The sequence below is a fragment of the Seriola lalandi genome, unplaced genomic scaffold (assembly GCF_002814215.2).
Source record: "Seriola lalandi dorsalis isolate HSWRI2012SDOR001 ecotype SW California unplaced genomic scaffold, Sedor1 jcf7180002054518, whole genome shotgun sequence".
Taxonomy (NCBI): Eukaryota; Metazoa; Chordata; class Actinopteri; order Carangiformes; family Carangidae; genus Seriola; species Seriola lalandi.
The window spans coordinates 120329-143546 of NW_019525071.1; the positions used below are offsets into that span (position 1 = coordinate 120329).

The window sequence follows — 23218 nt, forward strand, 5'->3', positions numbered from 1 at the left end:
TTTAAGAATATTTTTTTACAGACTTTTTGACATGTCAGACTGGAAATAGCACAGGTGTAAATAATTATATAACAATTATTTGTTATAATTACATTTAGCATTTTTACTAAGTCCTGGTATTCTGCATGCTGGCTCATTGCCACACTGTCATGGCTTTACTGCCACGCGTGAAAAGAACTGAGCCATCATTCATTATTCATTGTTATTTGTAACACTGTTATTTTCCTACTATGACAAGTCGCATCCACTGCTTTGAAATAGGGTCTGCTCTGTTGGGGGTAAATTTTCTCTCAACTGTCCTAACATTCAATAAACAGGAAGTATCACCTTCAGACCAGCAGCTCAACTCATTTTTCTAAATATTATGGTATTAGTAAGTTGTAGTGGGTGTAATCATTATCGTTTTTTTATTTATTTATTTTTTTATCACAGACCAGTAAAACTACAGTATAATGCTTTTTAGGTGTTCTTCCCTCTTTGTCTAGTGAGTCTTTATCTAAAGAAACAATGCGCTTGTGAGCTTTATTTTAGTATAATAAATAAATAATGTATTCTAAATTTCTGAGTCAGCAAGCCTTTTTTCTCTTCTTATCCAAGGAAGAAACCAGGATGATGAAAATAGGTGAGTTGAATAGTTAATTCTAAGCCTATGCAATGCTGACAAAAATCCAAGATCATAATATTTGAGACCACCAAACACCTCTGTATATAAATAATGTAACAGTATTTTATGTTATATAAATAATATACTTTGTGCACTTTGTTGCTTTCTAATCACATAACAGACGCAAGAGTAAACTGTCACCTAGACCAAAATGTAAGTTCACAAAGTTGGATGACTTTACTGTAATTAATTCATCTTTAAAAGACAGGGACTGGGACAAATTAATGTAATTATTACAAGTTAGTATGAGTATATAAGATATAGACAAAACCCAAACCCCCCAGTTATCCTCTGAGAAACATAGGGTCTGAGGTCAAACTTTTATGGAAATCAATCTGACAACAGTTGGGATATGTCTTGGAAAAACTAATCCATAGATTGAAACTACATCTACATTAGAATGTCTAAATTTTAAAATGCAGATGTGAAAATGATTTGCATCTTTATTTTTGTAGAAACCTCTGTTCACAGTGAAACACCTGAACACCTAAAATCTCTTCTACTCCACCCTCTTTTCAGGTGGCAAACACCAACATCTGGTAAGGAGTGGGACAGACACATCAGTGAAGACCACATCAGTATTTCAATAACAGCTGGGCTGTATGATCAGCTGTATCAATGTTTAAAATGCGTGATCACAGAAAAGGGTAGAGACAGTTTTCTCCTTAACTTTGCTGCCACACAACCAACCTGTTACTAAACTACATACCCACAGCTGGTTATTCTGCCAAGTGAGAGCTCATTACACCTATCATCATCATCATTTACATATCTTTTCTGTTACTGTTGTCAGACAACTGAACGAATATGAATTGGTGATTAAACTGTGAACCATAAAGACAACATCAACCTGCAGTCATTCTCAAATTGCTGTGCTGCCATGATATAATCTTTACAATAATTACATCATTTAACAAAATCAACATAAATCCCCAGGTCCTTGTCCTCTTTTTAATCCCTCGTTAAGACACATTTTTGAAGGTGTGTTTTCTTAGGGCTTGGGGTCTGAATTGATTTCAAACTTCTTAAATCTATTATTATATTAAGTCATTCTCCTGATTCTAATTTTATTGATTATTTTTGATCATTTTAGAATGTTCTATCTCATTATTACTTTACCACATTCTCCTCCTCAATGTTGTAGAACTTTAAACTGTTTTTCATCTCTTTATTTTATCATTTATTTTTTAAATAAATACTTTTTAAAAATGGTGTCTTAAGTTTCTTCTGAATTTATGCAATCTTGATTTGACTTATTAAATATTTTAATTTATTCAAATCTGTAATGTCATCTTAATGTTATATTTTATATAAATTAACTTACCTTGCCTTACCTCTTGTTAAGTAATTTGTAACTGTCTTTTGAAAGGTGCTATACAAATAAAGCTTTTAACGATTATTATTATTATTATTATTATTATTATTATTATTACACTAATTAAAACAATATCTGCAGTGTATTGGACTATATTGATATCCCACATGAGTAATCACAGATAAACCTAACACTAAGTGGGGCAGGCTTAAATCATAGTTTAGTAAAAACTCTGTTTAACCTCTGCACACACAAGCTGGCGTTCTGAGATCTACACACTCTGGAGGCCATTTTGGAAAATTTCCATTTTGGTAAGGGAAGAGAATGCTGTTTTAGTCTGGACAAAGGACAGTGAGAAAAAGATGAATTCCACCCACTTAATGTGGATGCACCAGTACATACATCCACACCACTATGGTGGTCAGAAAGCTCAGAACACACTCAGCACAGACTATGCACATTCTTTATTAGATCTCTCCCTACAGGAAGCCATCAAACAAATGACAACCCATTCATTTGCAGCAACAATCAAAATGTTAAACAAATGCCATACTTACAGTATTTGTGCAACATCACACAGCTCTACATGGGTGCCTGTGTAGTCTACATCATTATGCTCACTAATGAGGTGCAGTCATTGCTCCCTGGGTGATACAGATGATAAATATGCTCCAATCACATGTGCAGTTTAGACATTTAGTCTGTGTTACTGATGGAATGGTGTCAGGCATGTGTGTTGTGTGAGTGAGGCGGAGGCCAATCAGACAAGGAACACAGAGGTTGTAACAGTCCCACGGCCTTCTCCTGCCACTCTGCGAGCACTAGGGATGTCCACCTGAGGGCACTGTAAGAGAGGACAGGTTCACACAGCACGTTAGGCTTATTTAGCTTTGCTAGAAACTGTCACGATCACACTCCCACACAGAAATATTTCTCTATCAGCATGTGAATAATGAGATAAGGCACAAGCGCTGGAGCAGCTGAAACACACAATTTACAAGTTCTTATTATTGATCTCACCTCCTAACTGCTTGTTATACCAAAAATACACCTGCATGCTGTGAAGATGAATTGTCTATTTTCAGATTTCTGTCTTTAACCAGCTCAGACTTTATCTAATTGTCACCCAATAGTGATGACTCTGATTGATCTCTTCGGTGTTCGAGTTTCTCGGCTCCAGCGTTTTCTTTAACAACAGGAAACTTAACAATCTCACAGTTAACATTCATGCACTTATACTACACCAAATTCAACTCTTGAAGCTTCCTACCTCCTCACTGGTAGAACTTAATCTCTGTATCCACGCAATCAAAAAACAAGTCCCCCAGTTCGTCTCCTGGTATCTCTCCACTCAGCATGGCTGAAATCTCACTCAGACACTGCAACTCCAGGTCCCTCAGAATCTCATAGACAGCCAAGCCCTCATCCTGAGACAGAGAGAAAAAGACCAAGATTAAACCATGTTATGGCAATGTCCCTGTATGTAACATCATGTACATTTAAAAGAACCTAGTTCCCATTCTTGGCCTTTTGAGAATCCTAAGTCTAATTCAACCAGACGTCTTTAGTGGAGGACGTAGACTTAATAACAGCAATTACACACCTGCTATCACACACCCCCATTTCCTCTACAAGCTAATCTGGGTTTTAAACTGTGTGGCTGCTCACCAAAACAGCAGCCAATAGTTTTGCCCCAAATTCAATTATACATAGAATACAGTATGAACTATATACTAAATCACAGAGTATTTTCACAGCTAGTTTACAAAATATCCAATACAATTAACCATTTTGTAAAAACAAGAAATTATGAAAAATAAATGCATCAAAATATATAACCAAACTGCAACTCTGAAAAGCCACTGCCAACTTCGCAAAAAGGAAGCAAAATATATGTGATATGGAAGAAAACTCCAAAATAAGTGAACTTTGATTTGTTTTGTTAAACCAACTTTCCAAAGTCAAGAATTAATTTTATTTACCATAGTTTACTTTATCACCTGGATTTATTTTAAAGCAAAACTATGCGTCTTAAAAAAGAAGAAATACATACACACATTCTAGTAGGCCTACCTTACAGCTAATGTTAGCTAATGTTAGCAAACTTTAGATGGAAATTACTTCTTTTAAGTGCAACTTACCTGACATTAGTTACTAAAGTTGTGGACTTAATTACACTTTTCTTGTGCTACTGTATATTTTACCATTATTTCTTTATTGTTTTTATTGATATTATATTGGCATGCCTCAGTTCATTATTCAGCCTGCAACTGCGCTGCTCTAAAATCCTACTGTACACTGCTCAACACCAAACAGCAGACAGACACAGTTGGCGACTAGCTGGTGAACACATGAGCTTTCAGCAGCTAAAAATAGATGTTTTCTTCAGAAGTTGGTGGGGAGCAAGAACAGAGCTAAAAGAGAGTGAATACTTCACTTCCATTAATCAGGTGAAAACAAACATGATTCCAAATGAATGATTATGTTGCTCCATATCTACTGGATGTGTTAATATGTAACTATTTGCTAACAAATTCACCATATCAACTTAAACATGATGATATGTCAATGTTGTGTTCACAGCTTGTTTCTATTGCCTTCAAGTGGTCAGAAAGTGCAACATACTGAAACCTGATTGGCACTGGTGTAAAGTAAGGAATTGGGTTGCAGCGAACAAGTTACAACACTCGACTCTTATGTATCTGTACCTACTGGCCTTCCAGTAACTGTCGATTCACCTTACACTACCTGACTTATTATGTAATACTGTAGCTAAATTCAGATTAAAACCTTTGAGAAAATAATAACTGACACTGATCTGATAAAAAAGTACAAGTCATCTCAAACAGGATTTAAACTGGCAGCTTAAATGTTAAATGTCACTTTGTTTTACAAGCCAGCATTCTCAGCTTGGTGTTTGGTTGCAGTGTAGTCATGACGGAAACCCGGCTCTTTGGCTCTGAGTGTGTACTTGTGTGTTCATGTTTAGTCTACACTCGTGCCATGTGTCTTGTCCGCACTAACTGTGAGGTCCTGTCCACCACTGGGAGTGTCAGTCCTGTGCTGTCTGACTTTCCTGTGATTTATGAACAAAAACCGAACAAGTTCAGCTTCTCAGTAATGCCCACCGGGTTGGTCTCCATGGTGTTGAGCGCCACCTGGTGAGCCTTGTAGAGGTCGTGTCTGCGGTCCACCTGGCTCTGAAAGCGAGGCTGCTGCCTGACAGGGTCATCTGGGCCAAACTGTGGGGAGACCACCCTCAGCACTGGAGTAGAACAGTCCGAGAAGATAAAAGGCTTGAATATAGACCTACCAGGGTACAGGTGGGGAGGGTTAACAGGGAAAGGAACAGGAAAGAGAGAAATGCAAACTAAGAAATTCCGACTGCAAAGTAGAGACAGAATGTAGGAAAAGCCTACGATCAAAGTTTGGAGTTTTTTCACTGTCCTTTTAATTAGCTATCTTTGCTAATGCTAACAACTTTGTTTCTGATGCCATAAAGGTAAAACACATTACTTCCACTGCAGTTTCTTCCTAAGCAGAACCTTCCACACACCAGGAAGTCATCTGACATGAAAAGTTTTGGCACCAGTACCCAGTGTTTCAGCCTAACAGCACGCAACTGAATTTAGGATATAAGAGTGAATGAGTCCAGCATTTGGGATGTTTGTTCCCTTTTGGTGGGAGTGTCTGGGGTCGAACTCAAGAGGCAAAGTGACATATTTAAGCATAGCAGTGGTCTTAAGAGACACATTGCCATATCTTGCAACATCTAAAGGAGCTATTTGTAAGTTTGCTTTTGCTACATAGGCAACATTAGTATTAACATCTGTTTATTTACCAATCTTGCCAAGAGCTTCGGCCGTCGTTGCATTTACAAGACAAGAGATTATAATTTGCTCTCTGAGCAGCTACCTCTTCAGGGCAGACTGGATGCTACAGTGACTCGGTATTGGAAAGTGACATGTGGGCTGACTGGGTCAAGCTAGTTAGTTAGCATGCTAACTTCAGTAGAAGAAAATAAGTGATAGAAATAGACGCAAAATAAGAGTTAACATTGGCATTGCTTTCCGTTGCGGGAAACAGCTCTTGGTGAGTAAAGGAATGTTTGATGCTTAACCTGAAACATTTCTTCTAGTCTGGTAAACAAACTGTTTTTAATGCTTACGTTGGCTGCATAGCAATAACAAAACCTAACTTACAAATAGGCCCTTTAAAGGTAATGCAGCACATATAGGCAATGGTTTATTTTACAGCTCTGCAAAAGTTTCCTAGAAAGAACCATGTAATGTACTAATTATGGCAGCTTACATAATTACATAGACACAAAGTTCTACGACAGATATTTTAGTTAGTTCAACTAACTCTATAAGAGAACAAACAGAACTGCACACACATAAATATATGGTATAAACTAGAGCCAAAACCATGCAGTTCAATTTGCCACTGTGTGACCCATGAATTAATATGGCAAATTTAACAGCTTTAAGCTTTTTCAGTGTACAGCAGCTGCCTATAGAGTGTTGCACCTGCTTATTAATGCATTCATCCAATCAGCCAATCAAGTGACGGCAATGCAGAGCATAAAATCATGCAGATACAGGTCAGGAGCTTCAATTAATGTTCACATGATCACTGACCATGGCATGATTATAAGTGCGAGATGGGCGAGTTAGAGTGTTTCCCAACTGCTGATCTCCTGGGATTTTCACAAACAACCAAAGGAAAACGGAAACAACTTCTTGATGAGATTTGTGAGAGGAGAATGGCCAGATTGGAGCTGAAAGAAAGGCTATGGAAAAGTTCCTTTGGGACTACATTTTTCAACCACTGATTTTCCGAATTCCTACGCACAAGTGCACCTACAGAGCGCAGTGTCACGCCGCTTGGATTTACTCAGTCGTCCTGCGGCTGCGGCTGCAGCATAATTCCAAAGAAAAGTGCTGTTTTCATAGGAAGATAAACCGCTGAAAATATTCTACATCAAGTATACATTTAAACAGATATTGAACTGTTTCGATGGGCGTTTTTTGAAACACGTTTTTTCGGGTGGCCCTGTGCATAGCAACACATCGCTGGGTGCTCCCGGTCGGCTTTCCTAACTGGAGGAGTGCTGAGCAGAATCTACTGTGGGTAATGTACCGACTATTTATGAGTACCTCACACAACCCCACTTTTAATACCCAATCCCAATCATACCCATCATGGTTTGACTGCCATGCATGTGCATCCCTTTATGGCCACAGTTTATCATCTTCTAATGGCTACTTCCAGCATGATAATGCTCCATGTCAAAGTAAAAATTAATCTCAAACTGGTATCATGAACATGACCATGAGTTCAGTGAACTGGCCTCCACCATCACCAGATATGAATCCTATATTCACAGATTAGCAGCATGAATGTTCAGCTGACAATTCTGCAGAAATGATGTGATGCAGTCATGTCAACATGGAGCAGAGTCGCAAATGTGAATTCCATGCCAGGAAGAGCCCGGGCTGTTTTGAGAGCAAAGTATTAGTACCTACGTAGTATTAGTATGGTGTTCCTAATCAAGTGCTTTATAAGTATAGTATTATAGTAATATAGTAGTATAGTAGTATAGTAGTATAGTAGTATAGTAGTATATAAGTTATAAGTATATGAATATGTTGCAGTATAAATTGGTTATCATAGTCTTAACCAATGTTTATAATGTAGAGGAATTGTTAGTTTAGTCAGACAAACCTGGAGGGGTCTGGGGTGGCAGTGAAGAAGTGGATGCAGGGCAGGCTGGAGTCTCTGGGCAAAACAGACACCATGCTGCCTGTAGTGCAGAAACCACCAGAATTCATGCAGATGCCACTGGGCTTGTCCCTCAGAATGGACATCATCACCTCTGCCGTCACTGAGCCTGAGACCAGACACAGAAGAGACACAGAGTGGATGACTTACCACAGATTTTAATTGAAAATACAAACATTTAAAACGGACTTTCACAGTCACTATAACACAGAGTATTAAAGGAAAGGAAGTAGTGGAGCAGCCTTACCGTCATGTTGCTGGAGCAGCTCTGTGCCTCCCTTGTAGCGCCGTTTGGCCAGCTCCATCCGAGCAGGTGGGTTCTCAGGGCTGAACACCTCAGAGAAATTGAACTCTCTTTCACCGTCCCACCAGCCCTGAGCTTGGGCCGTGCTCCGCAGCTCTGGGTGCTCTGCGGAGATCTCAGTGCCAATGGTCAGCTGGTTGGAGATGTTCTTCACACCCTCTGAAAGGAGCAGGAGGCTGTTAGTCCGTGAACATGCCTTTCCTGCAACTTCCAGCTACAGGCAATCACATAGGACCGCCAATTAGCCAGAAACATATGGTTTATGTAATGCATGCTGGTTTGTGTTGTACTTGCACACACACTGAGCAGAACAGCCTGCAGGGTTTATGTCCATTTGACAGAGTCAGCTAACTGTGATGAATGAGCATTTCTTCACCACAGTTTCAGGATTCACTGAGTTATATGAAACATCTATATAAGCTGTTGTTTCATGTTGAAGAATGAACAAAGACTTGCTCATTTAGTTTCCCACGCTAAAGAGCAAATAGGAGTCATCTAAGTATTCAAATATTTTATATGGATTTTTACCCTTCTTGTGTGGTTTACTGTTGATTTGCTCTGAAAGGCAGATTAAGCAGCTGAATAGTCAATGCGTAACTTTAGTCTGGTGTAACCTTAGTCCTGCAGATGCTTTTAGCCACTAGCATGTTTTTATCTGTCCAAGATTATGATTTATGACCAAATACCTGCAAAACTAATGGTGTTACTAGGGTTTTGTGTTTAGCCCTAATTAGCAAGTATTAGCATCCTAACATTTTAAACTAAGACAGTGACCAGGGTAAACATTATACCAGCTAAACAGTCTCTGTGAGCATATTAGCAGGCTTTTCCTTTTTTTGTTTACTTATTTTATCAAATACATAAATAAATATGTGTAACCATTTATTGCCAGTTCGATTAAAAGTATAAATATTTATTTGGTATGCTAGAAGAGGGCCATGGCACGATGGATAAAACAGTTCATTTTCTGTGGGGTGCTGCAGGATACAATTGAACATAGAACTGAATGGTTTTTGGGAAGCAACTGATATCCAGCAATTTAATTAAAAACAGAGGAGCATCTGACACCAAGTAACCAAATGATGACATAATGGTGAACTAGCACAAGGTCAGGTAAAAGAGCGTGAGAATAGTAGGGCCCCGAACACTATGCCCCCAACAAGAGTGGTAAGAGATAGCACAACTGTGTGTGTTCGCTCCCGAGGCCGGACCAGGTTTTGTTGCTTTGTTTTTTATTCTATTTGCAATAAAGTGTTCATCACATTGAACTCAGAAGACTGCTAGTGTTTTTACTGAGTCTACAAATCATGTGGTGGAGGATCTGAACTCATCCGGCCCAGACGAAGATTTCTGTCCCACAGCATCTGTTTCAAAACATACCTGTGACTAAGTACAGCCTCATGGCAGCTGCTAGCATGGCATGTAGACTCAGTCCTGTTTAAAAAAGCCTCCATGACTTTCTAACAGAACTGTAGTTTTAGCAAATATTACTCAAACATGAGGAAATAGCACATTTACTGGGAACGATTTTCAGCTCCAAATAAAACTCAAAGCTAACCACTGTTGAGATTTACAAATGCAAAAGAGGCATTTGATAGAATTTAAGTTGTGTCAGTCAGTGTTTCAGCTCTTGTTTGTACAATCTACTGTTTTCCTGTAGTCTTGGCTCTTTGTAGTATTTGGTTGTGCAGGTTTCTGGAAAAGAGCGCTGGATATTTCTCATTCAAAACGAAGATAAAGACAGAATAAAGGGTGTCACATGCTGTACAGGTTGTAAAGCCCTTTCAGAAAATTGTGTGAATTTGGGCTTTTTTTTTTAACAAACTCAACTTGACAGCTGAAGTTGATGCTGCACACACAGTATGAATATCAAACAACACACGGCCTTGCTAGATACTGTATTTTTTGTATTTGGATTAGACCTCATTATTTATAATTTACCTCACACTCTTAAAAGTTTTTTTTCCTGCACAAATTGCTAAAGACGGATGTTCAAAGGGTACAAACACACACACACACACACACACACACACACAAATGGTGCAAGTTGTTAACGCTACAGCTTCATTTTAGTACAGTCAAGTGAAAAGCACAATTTATGTTTTGCACTGATTAAAGTGTGACAAAAAATCTGTTAACAAGTAACAACTCACCTCCAGTCTACGCAAACTACATTAAGTTCTTGATACAAATAAACAGACAAAAAACAGACACACAAGGTTGTTCAACGTGACCAGGCCTCACATCTGAGGTGTATTAAGCAACAGGCTTACTGTCACTAAATTGTCTCTGTTCTCAGTAGTATATCCATAAAGTCACCAGTTCAGCACCTATAGAGCCTATTTGTCTACATTATACCAGCACCCTTCGTTTTGCACCCACAGTTGTTAACCCTCAGTCCTCACCTGTGACCTTCTGTGCCACCCACAGCTTCCCAGCAGTTTCCAGGACCCATGCCTCGTTGCGGTCCACCAGGAGGAAGGTGTTGTGGTAGCTGAAGGACTCCGGATCCTCCTTGCACTGTCCGCCCTGGCCGTGCTGCTCCAGCAGGCCGGTGATCACTGTCAGCGCTGCCCAGGCGCTGTCTCCACGCTCCAGCCCCAGTCTTATGATCACAGGTCATGCTGGGTTACTTAGACATGTAATACGTGAGTTTCCTCTTCAAAAAGGCATCAGTTATGTTGTTCCAGATGATACTAAGTTACTAATGGTAAATATTCATTGTCATTTATTGTTTATGTTTTTAGCTACTAAATGTTTGATCATTTAGACTTTTTCACAAACCGAGAAGATCAGTGGAGATTGTTGGCGATGTTTACGCGCTCCTCTACCATGTGTTTGGAAGTTTTACTGTATTTGAGAATCACTTGGCAACCCCCCATACTGACTGTATGAGTATACACAGTCATGAACAGATAAGTGCACGCTTCAACAGTACTCACTACACCTGTCATAACATGCTCGTGACAATCTACACACCCTTCTGATCAAAGCCTGAGAGAATTAAGTTAATACTTCCACTGAGTATACAATATCCACACTGTATTTGATTAGGGCGCAGTGGGAGGTTGCTGCCTCAGCTACAGAGATCATTGTTTTCTGATGAATGCAGTATCAAAGACTTTTTGGTGCTCACCGGACCAGGTCCATACCCAGCAGAGCCTCTCCGGGGACGACGGGCTCTCTGGTCCACACTGCCTCATTCCCAATACAGACCCCCTGGTCGTTGGCTCCCATTTCTGCGCCCCACATCCAGGCAGGTTTGCTGAGGATGACAGCATGAGTCTGCTCCACCTGAGGGATCTGGATGTATGTGCACTGCAGATAAAAAAAAAAGACAGAAAGAGAGCCACTGAGAATGTTGTTCTTTATACTAAAGTCACATTACAGTGCACAGATGGTTTCAGTGTGCTGTATACAGTGGGAGGGAAAGGAGAGCATAACTGATAAAATAACACATATGGTCTTTCTAACATACATGCATATTAGAGCATCTATTTGTTCCACTCAGAAAACAAAAAATAGAGGAAGAAAAAGAGGAATTTTATTGTCAATTTTAAGAATTTTAAGAGCACATACTTCAGAGTCGTGTGCAGTATGCAAAATACTACTTGTCTTCCAATTCTGATCTTTTTATATCAGCATTAAATGACAGACTGTAATACTTTTCCACACTATGTTAGGCTCAGTAACTGATCTGATCTGCCACTGAGCTAAAAGACGAATTTAATACAAATGAGAGGCCAAACGGGAGGAAGAATTTCATCAGTGACTTCCCCTCAACCATTAACAGGAAGCAATGTTTCTACATTAAGTCTCTGAGTAAATGTTTAACAGTTCTGGTTCAGACAACAGTCTCAGACAAGGGTCTTTTGAATACCAATGCAGTACTACTATCAGAAAATATGTGATTCAAAATCTTTTCATTTGTTAAATAATTTTCTGCAATGCATGTCTGCTTGAGTGGTGTTGTGGGAAAGCGAGGCTGTTTACCTCCAGCATGGAGCCTGGAGGGTGAGATTCTGCAGGGTAGTGGGCCACCTCCTGCACCTCATTCTGGGGACGGTCAGAGTTCTTCCCAAAAATCACATGGTCATCGCGAGAGCCGGGGGGCAAGGAAACAAAACAATCACATGACATCGGAGCCTCTGCCATCCTGCGAGAAAGAAACAATAACAAGTCAAGTGGGTGGCAGAGAGAAGTCTGGCTGGCTCTGGGGGAGGAATTAAAATTGATGAGATGTAAAATAAGCACTCATTCAACCAAGTAACTACCTCATATAAACACTCTGATTTAAAACTAATCTTCAGAGTCTGACAATGTGTTTAACATCCATCACAAGTGTGTGAGCCTACACCCTTTTTGACCATAATGTGCATGTGTGGAGTCAAGGGGAAGAGTCTGCTTCCATTCCCCACCCAGCTTTTTGCAGAAAGTCAGATCCAGCCGGTGCACTGCCCATCCCTTTCACACAGGGATTAGGAGGCAGTCTTGTGCAGGGCACTTTACTGACTGTAATCTTCACAAATCCGACCGCCACGTTGCTCTTATTATCGCTCTCCTCCCGCATTTGCTACAATGAATCGCTTTCAATCCCGGAAATTATGTCGCTAAAAAAAGTGCGCCGATAGAAGAGGCAGCCTTTGGCGGAGCTCGGTCTGAGATCAGTGTTTATTACAGAGATAAGGCCTGACTGAGCGATGTGTCCACACTGTCACCCCCCGTGTCTTTCCGGAGCAGCGACACGCCTGTCGCTTCGTGTCATTTCGCCTTTTACGGCGGTTGAGTGCGAGGTTAAAGTTGAGGGCTAATAGTGTGTAAACTAGAGCTAGTCTGTGGATGCTGCTGCGGAAAATGTTTACCTTTTTGCAACGGTGACAGCGGACGGCCGGCAGGGAGAAGGCAGGTTGTAGATACCGAGTCACGTGACCAAGAAATCCAAAGGTCTGTACTTAAAGGTCTCGTCTCGTCTGGCCACAAGCACAGCTCACCGTCTCACAGCGCTCAGTCCACACCTGTGTAAAGCTGCAGCAGGCCGGAGTGATGATGTAGCTCTTCTTCATGAGTCTGCCTCCCCCTCGCCTGTTTGTCAGGGCAGCAAAACCACTGCCAATACTGATTATGATGCCTCTGATTGCATGGTTCGTGGGAATCCTGACAGTTTTTGTAATCCAGTGTTGCTTCTCAAACTTAGTTAACAATAAATAAAGCTCTTTTCTTAAATTATGCCTTCTAATTCACTGCATATAGAGATATGTATGTAATTAAAAGCAAAGTATTTGTTTCACCAGGGCTGCTGGTTATCAGATTCACTTTAAATCGTGATTTCATGCCTGTGTGACTGAAACAGTGAGTTGGACAAACCAGAAAGCCTTGAAGGCAGACTTCTACTATGTGTAGGAGTTTCAGGCTCAGATGTGCTCCCTGAATGACAGGCACAGAGAGGACAAAAAGACAGACAAGGGCAGTAAACACTTCATGGGTTTTTTGATGGTCCACCAGCTGTAGCACACTTGGTTTTCTCCAGTGCTATCGATGTCCAGTCTGACTATGATTCACAATTATCAATCAATATCAGCAGGTTGAGGCATGTAGAAAGCAGCTCTCTCTCTCTCTCTCTCTCTCTCTCTCTCTCTCTCTCTCTCTCTCTCTCTCTCTGACAGATATAAAATAAAAATTAATAAAAATAACTGAAAATAGTGACTTAGCTAAGTCAAACAATAAAACAGGACATAAACCCTCAGTCTCCTGGATGAAAAAGTTTTATTTAACCCATTCATCCACTAAAACCTACTTGATATGTGGAGTTTGCTGCTCTTTATTATTATATTATTATTATTATTATTATTATTATATTTCACCTGACTCCCTAAAGCCTTTCTGTAAGGAAACATTTGTCAATGACATTATATTTCTAGCCAAAACAACGACATGACTGTTGTATAACTTGCTAATACACAATACATGTAGGCTACCTTGTGTTTAGAGTGCGTTGAGAAACACCCGGAAGAAAACATGACTGCTTTTAATCCTGTTTAGCCTCTTGTGGCTGAAATCAGTATTACAAAAACAAACACAGTCAAATCCTGCCAGAACTTTTCTTTTTCACCAGCCAAAGTTTTTTTTCACTTCTTTTCACAGATGAATGAAAAAGATGGACAAATTCACAAATGGAAACTTTTTTTTGGTAAAAATCTTTTTTCACCTGGCAAAAAAAAATGAATCCGAGGATGAATTTAATTTATTCTATCGCTTCCATAAAAAATGCCTTCTGGGCCACATGAGATTTTTTCATTGCAACACCACATCCAGCTCTTTTAAAGCATCCATGCTGCTGCTTCAATTTTGACTCTTCTTTTTAAATAAATCTGTCTGTTGGGAATCCTCCAACTTTATGGAAAAACAAGTGGCCCTTTAACTTCTAGCTCATACTTGTTGATATGTTGGCATGTGCAGGAATCTACTTAAAGAATACTGTACAGGTTTTTCTTTAACTTATTTTTTATTAATCTAATTTTATATATTCTTTATACTCACTTAATTCACATACGTTTGTTTATACCTTTGTTTTATTTCTTTCTTCAACTTATGTTTTCTAAAAAAAGAAAAAGCTGTGAAAGAATCAAAGACTATATCTGTTTTCTCAAAAAGAAAGAAATAAAGATAAAAAAAGAAAGAAAGCGTAATGAGTATAAACCCTTTACTTAGTTAAAGTAGCAAAAGTATCAGCAAAAAGTCCATTAGAAGGTCCTTCTGTTGAACTAAGGAGCCAGCTGAAATGATAAAGTACATGGTCAGCTGGAGGAAGACTGGTAGGGAAACTGTAATTATAAAACAAATGTAGTGGAGAGTTAAAAGCAGACTATGTTTCTATGAAATGTAGTGGAGTAGAAATATAAAAGCAAACATTACATAGAAATATTCAGGTATGTCAAAATTATACTTAAATACAGTAAACTGTAGTGACATACTGTATCACCTCTGGTCACGGGTCTATTTCAGATTATGGTACGATTACTTGACATACCAATAAACATTCTGACCATTCATTACTAGATATTTAACTCCTAAACCTGCTTTATTGAATTAAATCAAAATTCAGTGAACTTTTCACCTCAATAAACTTGCACTTCAAGCAGCAAAGAAATGTGTTTTTAAGAGGCCTTCATGTTTATTTTGCAGACTGAGAGGGTCACAGTTTGTGGCACTGTGAAAACCACACAGCACACCACTGTATTTTACCAGCACTCTGGATCACATGTTGACTAATCAGTGTAATTAAAGTTGGGCAAATTCTTGTGTGTCAGTGGGTTTATCAAGTGGGTGTCTCCCATCACTGGTGTTTCACTGAATTATGTCGCTGACACTTCCTGTCTGTAGGCTCGGTTTTTCCAGACACAGACGCTTCCAAACATCCTCCAGTTGCCCTTTGCATTGACAAAATAAGTCCAACAGTCAATTTACACAGATTACAAAAATAACTATTTTTTAAAATACCACTGGTGATATAACCATGTAAATACTTTCGGTTTGATTTGTCCAGGTTTTGAGATACCTGAGATTTCCACCTTCAGCAGGGGGGTGGATGCATTTTATTTGTGGTGCTCATAGCATTGAATTCATACAAATTAAACAAAAAAAATTCATAAAATCTGAGACCAATGAGTCTTTTCCAGAAGTAATGTCTGTGTTACTCCAGATAATAACACTTTTTATAGGGACTATTTCTTCAGTAGAAAAGTAGATCCAGTGAAAACAGCTCACAGTGAGGTCTGTGGTTACATCACTGTTGTTTTTTCAATCATTATTTTTTAAATAACCTGGTTCGAGACTTCTCAGTCACTACATTTCCTTTTTTTTTCAGCAATTCAAATTGATCCAGCATTTGCCTGATTTGAAAAACAACAGAACCGGTCTGAGCTTGAAAAATGGAATCCTCATCCGACTGAATCAGAGCTGTGACAAAAATTGGCCACAAAAACAGTGACAAGTGTGCAAGTTGACACACCTGTGCAGGTTGTTGTTAAGTCAACAGCAGAAATAACATGGCAAGCATTAAAGTTGCATAAATCCATATTTTTTTATATCAAAAATAGATCAAATAAATACAATGTACATATGTCATGTAGAAGGCCTGTAGTTCCCTTCAGTTCACCTGCTTCAGATTTATGGACGTCAACTGTAGGCTACTGTTTTGCTTCACTTTCACCAGCTCCGTTTCCAGCAGCATCGTTTAGCTGTTTTTCATGATAACACAATAATAAACACACCGTACCTTCCAAGCACCAAAAGTTGAAGTTAGCAACCAGCATGTAATTTAGCTGCCAAAGAGCTGGCATTTCATTCAGGAGAGACTACAAGCCAAACCAGAGAAAAGAAGAGAGCAACATTGGACTTACATTTATCAGGTGGCCAGAAACACATCTCCAAATAAATGTTAATGTTGCCCCATGGATGCTGGATGCCTAAAAAGACAACTGTTTGATGACTTGCTTGCCATGCCAATTTTATAGGGTGATAATGTACAAGCTTTGTGTTTATAGTTTGCTGCGCTGCCCCCCAGTAGCGTCCAGCAGCTCCTTCAGGTCATTTGGGTCAGCTGTTTAAACTGTCGATGCAGCTCTCTGTTTACAGACTGAACAAAAGGTTGACAGCATGGAGTCAAATGAATAACTTCACCTATGCTAAAAACAGATCATCATGACAGCTGTCAGTTCTCACTCAAATAACGTAAACCTGCCCAGCTGCATTGCAGCAAGTGACAACATTCTTAGTCATTCACATCCTCCACACCACGAATGCCGTGGTGTGAACAACTGTTGCTCATTAATATGCGCGTACATAGGCCCCATTCTTAAAACTGACTCATGCTGGATCTCTCAAGTTTTGGTGATGCAATCAGTTATGTGGAAGTAGTCTAATAACAGGTCACACCTGAGAGTACAGGAAACAAGCAGCACCAACCCCGTTTCTCCAGAGGTTTGACTAACGCCCATGTTTTGAGATTGAGCACCTGGAGCCTATTGGTGCTCACTTACACTCAGATTTGTGGAAGGTGTTGAGTTATTTCTTGAAGCAGCCTGGTGGTGAGTGTTGTTTCCCCCATGGCTCAGCAGGACTGTGGAAGGAAACAGGGCCTGAATTCTTGAGAGATTTCTTAGAAGACAACCTGTTACCTGAATAGCACTCGGCTACCTCCACACCCTCTCCGTCCTTTCATCTCCTGAAGTGTGCTGACAAGCATCGCACATCCTGTCTGGCCTTACACACAAACAGCAAAAACACCAAGAGAAGTAAACACCCACCTGAGCCAAAGGCAGACACACCCAGGAGAGATTGTGCACATATACAGTACACACACACACACACACACACACACATACTCACGGGCAAAGACAGAGTGAAACTAAATAGGCGAGTGAAAATCAAACCTTACATCAAATCAGTACACCAAATAACATTGACAACAAACAGCTGCACTGAATAATGAAGTGATAAAAAGTGATTTAGGCCACAGATTCAGTCAAATAATATATAAATATCAGCTCCAGGCAGAGTTTGAATTATGGTTGAGATTGGGGGAGTCTAACCCCCCTGATTAAGACTTGGACCCCCCAAAAGAGGTAAAAACAATAGTTCAGGTGGGTTGAAACATTTATATATCCCACCTTCCTGTAACTGTACTGTATATATCAAAATATATTTCCCACATTTATGCCTGGATCACTTAGAATCTTGTACTATGATTTCAGACCCTCCTAAAGTGAACCATACCATTTCTTAACCTTCACATTAGCTGAAAGTCTCATGTGCGTACCTATCAGTGGCTCTGTCCTCTATGTTACGCAGACACTGTAGGTAGGACTAAAAAAAACACTTTACTTTCTCACCTTCTGAGTTTCTGAATTAGCTGTGTCTAATATCTATGGATGGATGCTAACGTTAGCTAGTTTCTAACTTTTGCTTAAGTTAGTTTAGCTTACTAATGCTAACAAATATCATATATGATCTAATTTAAGCAAATTGAGGATTAGGTGTTGCAGAGATACATTTTGTCATCAATATAGAGTTCATTAGTTCATTTTAATAGTCTTTTGTGTGGCTGTGGTGGTTTGAGTCTTTGACCTTTTTGGCTGGACCACAACAGCAGGGGTCAGCCCTATAATGGCCAATGTCACTGACTGACTGATTGACTGATCATATTTCCACCACTGGTCAGCCAAATGCCTTGTGAGAAGAAATATTGTACCTTCTGCTTCACTATATTTATTTGACAGCTATAGTTAAAAAAGCAAGATACTGTAAGGACTGTAATAATTCAGTTCACTGAAGCACATGCCTGCACTCTGCTGGGTTCCCTTTTGCCCTGGTGAAAAGGTTGACCCCCATCACTGTCATTGTATACTTTGCGCTCTGGTTCCAGGGTAGCAAAAATGGTAGCCTTAGCAAAAATTTAAAATGACTTCAGGTATGTCAGGGTCTGTTCTTCTTCAAATGGATGCAAATAAGATGGTGTAAACCACACAAGTTCAAAGATTTCATCAACTTATCAACACTGTGTCTCGGCACCATGATATATTTTGAGTTGCGTGGACAAGAGAGCTGCCATTCTGCAACACACACACACACACACACACACACACACACACACCGTGCTAAGCTGAGAACCTCTCTTAAAGCCATGCAGGCTTTGTGGCCCAGTTTGTAAGCCCTGCCATGTGAAGCGGAGGGCCGGCCGGAGGAAGATGAGGGGTGTTAAGGGACGGAAACAGCTGGTGAGAAGCCCAGAGGATATTAATCTGAGGGGGGAGACAGGATGGCAGGAGAGGCCATCTAATAAAGCATGGTATTACTGCTGCAAAGGTGTGTGTGTCTGTCTGTGTGTGTGTGTGTGTGTGTGTGTGTGTGTGTGTGTGTGTGTGTGTGTGTGTGTGTGTGTGTCTGTGTGTATTGTTTGTACGTGTCTGTCTGTCTGTCTGTCTTCCTGGGGGATTACTGGTAAGCTAGAAAAAAATGTTGGGTGTCTGTGTCCATCTGGCTACAACCAACTTTATGCTGTAAATTTAAAAAAGGTCTCACATGTTATAACAAACCTGAGGACATTTCTCAGTTAGTGCTCAGTTCATGGCTGTTAGGAAATCTTTGATCATCTCCACTTCACCTGATAAATCCAGCTACACACACACACACACACAAAAGGGGGGTTTGAAAATTAGATAAAATAAAGCAATCCAAATTTTCTCTGAGCAATTAAAGTTCCGGTTAAAAGGCAGAGGTGGAAGATGGGAGGGGAAGCTGGGCGGCATCAGTCGCTCAGACAGTAATGACGGCGCCACTGCTGTTTAACAATCAAAGATGGGAGGCGGGGGCTCGCAAGGAAGTCTCTCCTCGAAAAATACAGGTGTTTGGTACAATCAAAGCACTGCTTGCAGAAATGACTGGGTTTGAAGTTGAAAGGGGAGACTGGAGGAGAGGGGGGGGCTGTTATGGTGAGTGAGTGCCTGTATGAGAAAAAAAAAAAGTGACTCAGAAGACAACTGTGGGCTGGTCTCTCCTTCGGGATTTTGAATAATTAACAAGGATAAGGAAGCTGACTACTGGGTGCTTACTGTTTACTTTGTTTGGATTTTTTTCTGCTGCTGGAGGGGAAGTGAGGCTTTAGCTGGCCTAGCTCTGTGGAGGCTGGCATGTTGGCAGGAGGATTTGTCTGGGACACCGGCGTGGTTCCCGTGGGACAACAGGCAAGTCAAACCAGTCACAGGCCAGTGAATCAGAATCAGAACCAACTTTATATGATGCAAATGTTGTATACAAAACACATGTCCTTTAAGGAAAATCCCAAGTTGTACACACAGAAATAAAACTCGCACACAAACTGTGAGCTCCAGAGTTCAGACTGATCTCTGGCGTAAACTATTTTAACCTCTAGGGAAAACCAAAACAAAAGCTCCAAAAACTTGTTCCTGACTAATTACTGTAATTAAAAATACAATAGATACTAACAAGTAGTGATGTGGTATGTATGGGGTGTGTAGAACATGGGCGAATAGTTACAGGAATATATCATGTCACAACCATTTCTAGCCAGAAACAGTGAGCATTTTGGGAAATATGTTTTCTTGTCAAGTGTTAAATAAGTTACTACCACTCTCATGTCTGTCTGTTAAATATAAAGATAGCTCCAGGAGCTGGTTATCTTAGATTAGCACAAAGACTGGGGAAATCCACCTACTAGTATCTTTAAAGCTCACTCATTAACATGTTATGTCTTGTTTGTTTAAGGCAGAAAAAATGTAACTTATGGTCCACTCACTTCATAAACCTCTCATGTTCTGCCTCCGCTGAGCTGATGATGCTTGTTCAGTTCAGTCATTAAATAATCCTTTTCAAATAGATCAAGCTTTTGCCCTGTTCCAGCCCTTTAATGTGTCTCACTTGCACACTACATACAAATTCCTACTGCACATATGACAAAATGCAAAATGCAAAGAAAAAAAAAAAGTATGCCGTATTTTTATTTGATACTCTTGCTCTGCAATGCAACTCGCAATTAAACTGGATTAGTTGCTTCCAACAGGAAAAACTCAAAGGAAAACAAAAAGTTTATGATACAGCGATGTTCCAGCAGCAGCAGCTCACAAAACTCTTGGAAAAATGCTTCTGTTGGTATTTATTTATTTTCAAAATTGAATTTGGCTGTCGGCAAATGTTGGCAAAATTGCAGTTTGATTGACATCTGAAAGCACACACCCTGCACCATTTTGTATTTGTGGAAAAGCTGTATAGAGCATTTATGTCTTTATATAAAGTGCCAAAGCAGTACATGGTTGAGCTTAGTACATTGTGTTTAAAGGTCAAAGGTGCTGCAGTCATAAACAGGATCAGTTCTTTAACCACACTGAAATTCACAGGGTTTGGCTGGACTCATGACAAGAGTTAATGTCAGTACTTTGCGAGTGTTTTAAAGAACTACAAACATTTTCATGTACACACAGCACAAACTCTTATACAGAAGAGACAGAAATAAAAAATGTCAAACAAGCTATCTAAACACATTTAAATCATTAGCAGAATTTGTAAGCCCCTACTTGAAATTGCACCGTAATTAAATGTTATTAAGCAGTCTCTCTCTGATTGTGCTGCATTGTATTCATGAGGAAATATGCTTGACTATTTCAAAATGTCGGTAAACACCATTTAGACGTGGTGTGTGGTCTTCAATTCAGCGGCCTGATCTCCTCTAAGTGCACAAGTACGTTACACTGAGAGATGTGAGACACTGACATATTATACTAATTATACAAATTTCAATTATACTGTGCTGCCAACAAGTTTAGATTAAAATTTTTCTGTGTGTGAAATCATTGCAGGTATTTCAGAGTAATACACTGCTGGTCAAGTTTGTGCTCATGGAAACGACAGTTCCTGATTAGCGTGCTCACTCTTTCGTGAACTGAGGTGTGTATAAATCTGCCGAGGCTCGTGCTGTAGCAGGACTTTTGGCGATATTTGCTGTTCGCCCAGTGGTTCTATTACATGACCATCTTGTAATCAGTTCAAACTCAGCGTTTCTAAAGTGCCGCCTCAGAAAGAGGGAGCAGAGAGGGTAGGAAGTCACTTCCCGCCGGCCTGTCTGTGGCCTGTGTTTGTCAGTTGATTTGAAGCTGCTCCACCAACATGCTGCGACAGGAAAGGAATTAACTCAGCGCGGAGGCAAAATAAAAAAAAGAAAGAAAAAAAAAGCCTCAAAGGAAGATAATGTTATAAACTATTAAACGTGTGATACACATTCACAAGCTGTGAAAAATCCAACATTTGGTGGAAGCCTTTTATAGCAGATCAACAGTGATATTACACACATGGGATCTACACAGGCTGTTTCTCTGAAGGGTCCAGATCATGATCATGATAAACTGGTGCACAGTGAAGTGACTGTTTTCTGCCAAGTAAGATATTCAGATTTGTGTATTGTGCCTGCGTTTTAACCACCTCTCAGGAGTGTCCGCAATCAAAGGATTTCCAGGTCTCAACCATCTGATTCACAGGCTGCAGTCACTACACCCATTAGGTCCCTGCACCAGCTCTGTACAGCGTTAAAAAAAAGTATCTTAATTCGGTGCATCACCATAACTATAACAAAGTGTGACATAAGATATCACGATGAAACAGTTTGTACTTTTGAAAGAACGGCACTGCAGAAATGAAGTTTAAAGTTATATGTTTTCAGACTAGAAATCATGTCCTCGTGTCGACGAGGAAAAGGAGAAGAAAAGCTGAACCTGTGCTTTCACAAAAATGTGTAATTTGTCTTCCTCAGTGAGTGGAGTGCAGTAAAGCTGTGGGAAAAGTTAGCAAGTGACCCTTGAGAAAATAATTTTTGTTTCAAACTATTATTTTCAAAGTCAGTAACTGTTATGCACATAAGCTGTAATAACTAATAGTTGCTGAATTTGCTGAATCTATCCGTACATACTGATAAAATAAAAGACCTGGCTGTACAACACTGTCCTCACGGAGTCCAGCAGAGTTCCTGAGCTCCGTCATGATCTCTGCCACACTTTTGTTTACATCTACATCACTATTTAAAATGTTGTTCTGTGGATCTTTTTGTTTTATTGTTCATTTTAAACTTTACAGAAATGTGGTTGTTGTTAGACCTCGTCCAGAATCACACACGTCTGCACTGTAGACCTGAAAATAGGAGTGGTGAAAGAATTATTATTATATATTATTAATAATCTTTGCCTTTTAAAACTACAGCTTTTTATGAGGGGCTATGGGTCCCAGTTTGGGAAAAACTGGCGTAGTAATACCACACAGTAAAAATGCCCCATTACAAGTAAAACTCTTGCATTGAAAATGTTACTTAAGTATGAAATTACAATAGGCTACAAAAGAATGAACCCTGTGAGTTGTATATAGTCCTATTATCAGACTATTATTGGTGATACATTAATGTGTAGATAGCATTTTGCTTTTGTAGCTGACTGAGGTGAAGCCATTTTTATACTCTTGGTTGTTTTTTTCCATAAGTGCAATAAGTTTATATGATATGTTTTGTATGAACGATCTTGGTATAAAGTAACAGGCAGGTTGTACAATCAATGTGGTGAAGCTACAATATTTCCCTCTGAAGTGCAGAGCAGCAGAA

General features: G+C 39.7%; 1 protein-coding gene across 2 annotated transcripts; it reads right to left on the reverse strand.

Moving 5' to 3' along the window:
* Positions 1-2428: 2428 nt before the first annotated feature.
* On the reverse strand, positions 2429-13075 carry scrn2 (secernin 2). Of its 2 annotated transcripts, none has more exons than XM_023413708.2 (9): positions 12930-13075; positions 12061-12223; positions 11204-11385; positions 10473-10672; positions 8011-8226; positions 7707-7872; positions 5108-5288; positions 3250-3406; positions 2429-2823 (listed from the first exon to the last, which is right to left on the reverse strand). In XM_023413708.2, the coding sequence occupies exons 2-8, from the start codon at positions 12220-12222 to the stop codon at positions 3254-3256; spliced, it is 1260 nt and encodes a 419-aa protein (XP_023269476.1). In that variant the 5' UTR covers position 12223; positions 12930-13075; the 3' UTR covers positions 2429-2823; positions 3250-3253. The 2 variants fall into 2 exon arrangements, with proteins under 2 accessions (XP_023269476.1, XP_023269475.1); XM_023413707.2 differs by lacking the exon at positions 12930-13075 and adding an exon at positions 12486-12771.
* Between the last annotated feature and the right edge of the window lie 10143 nt (positions 13076-23218).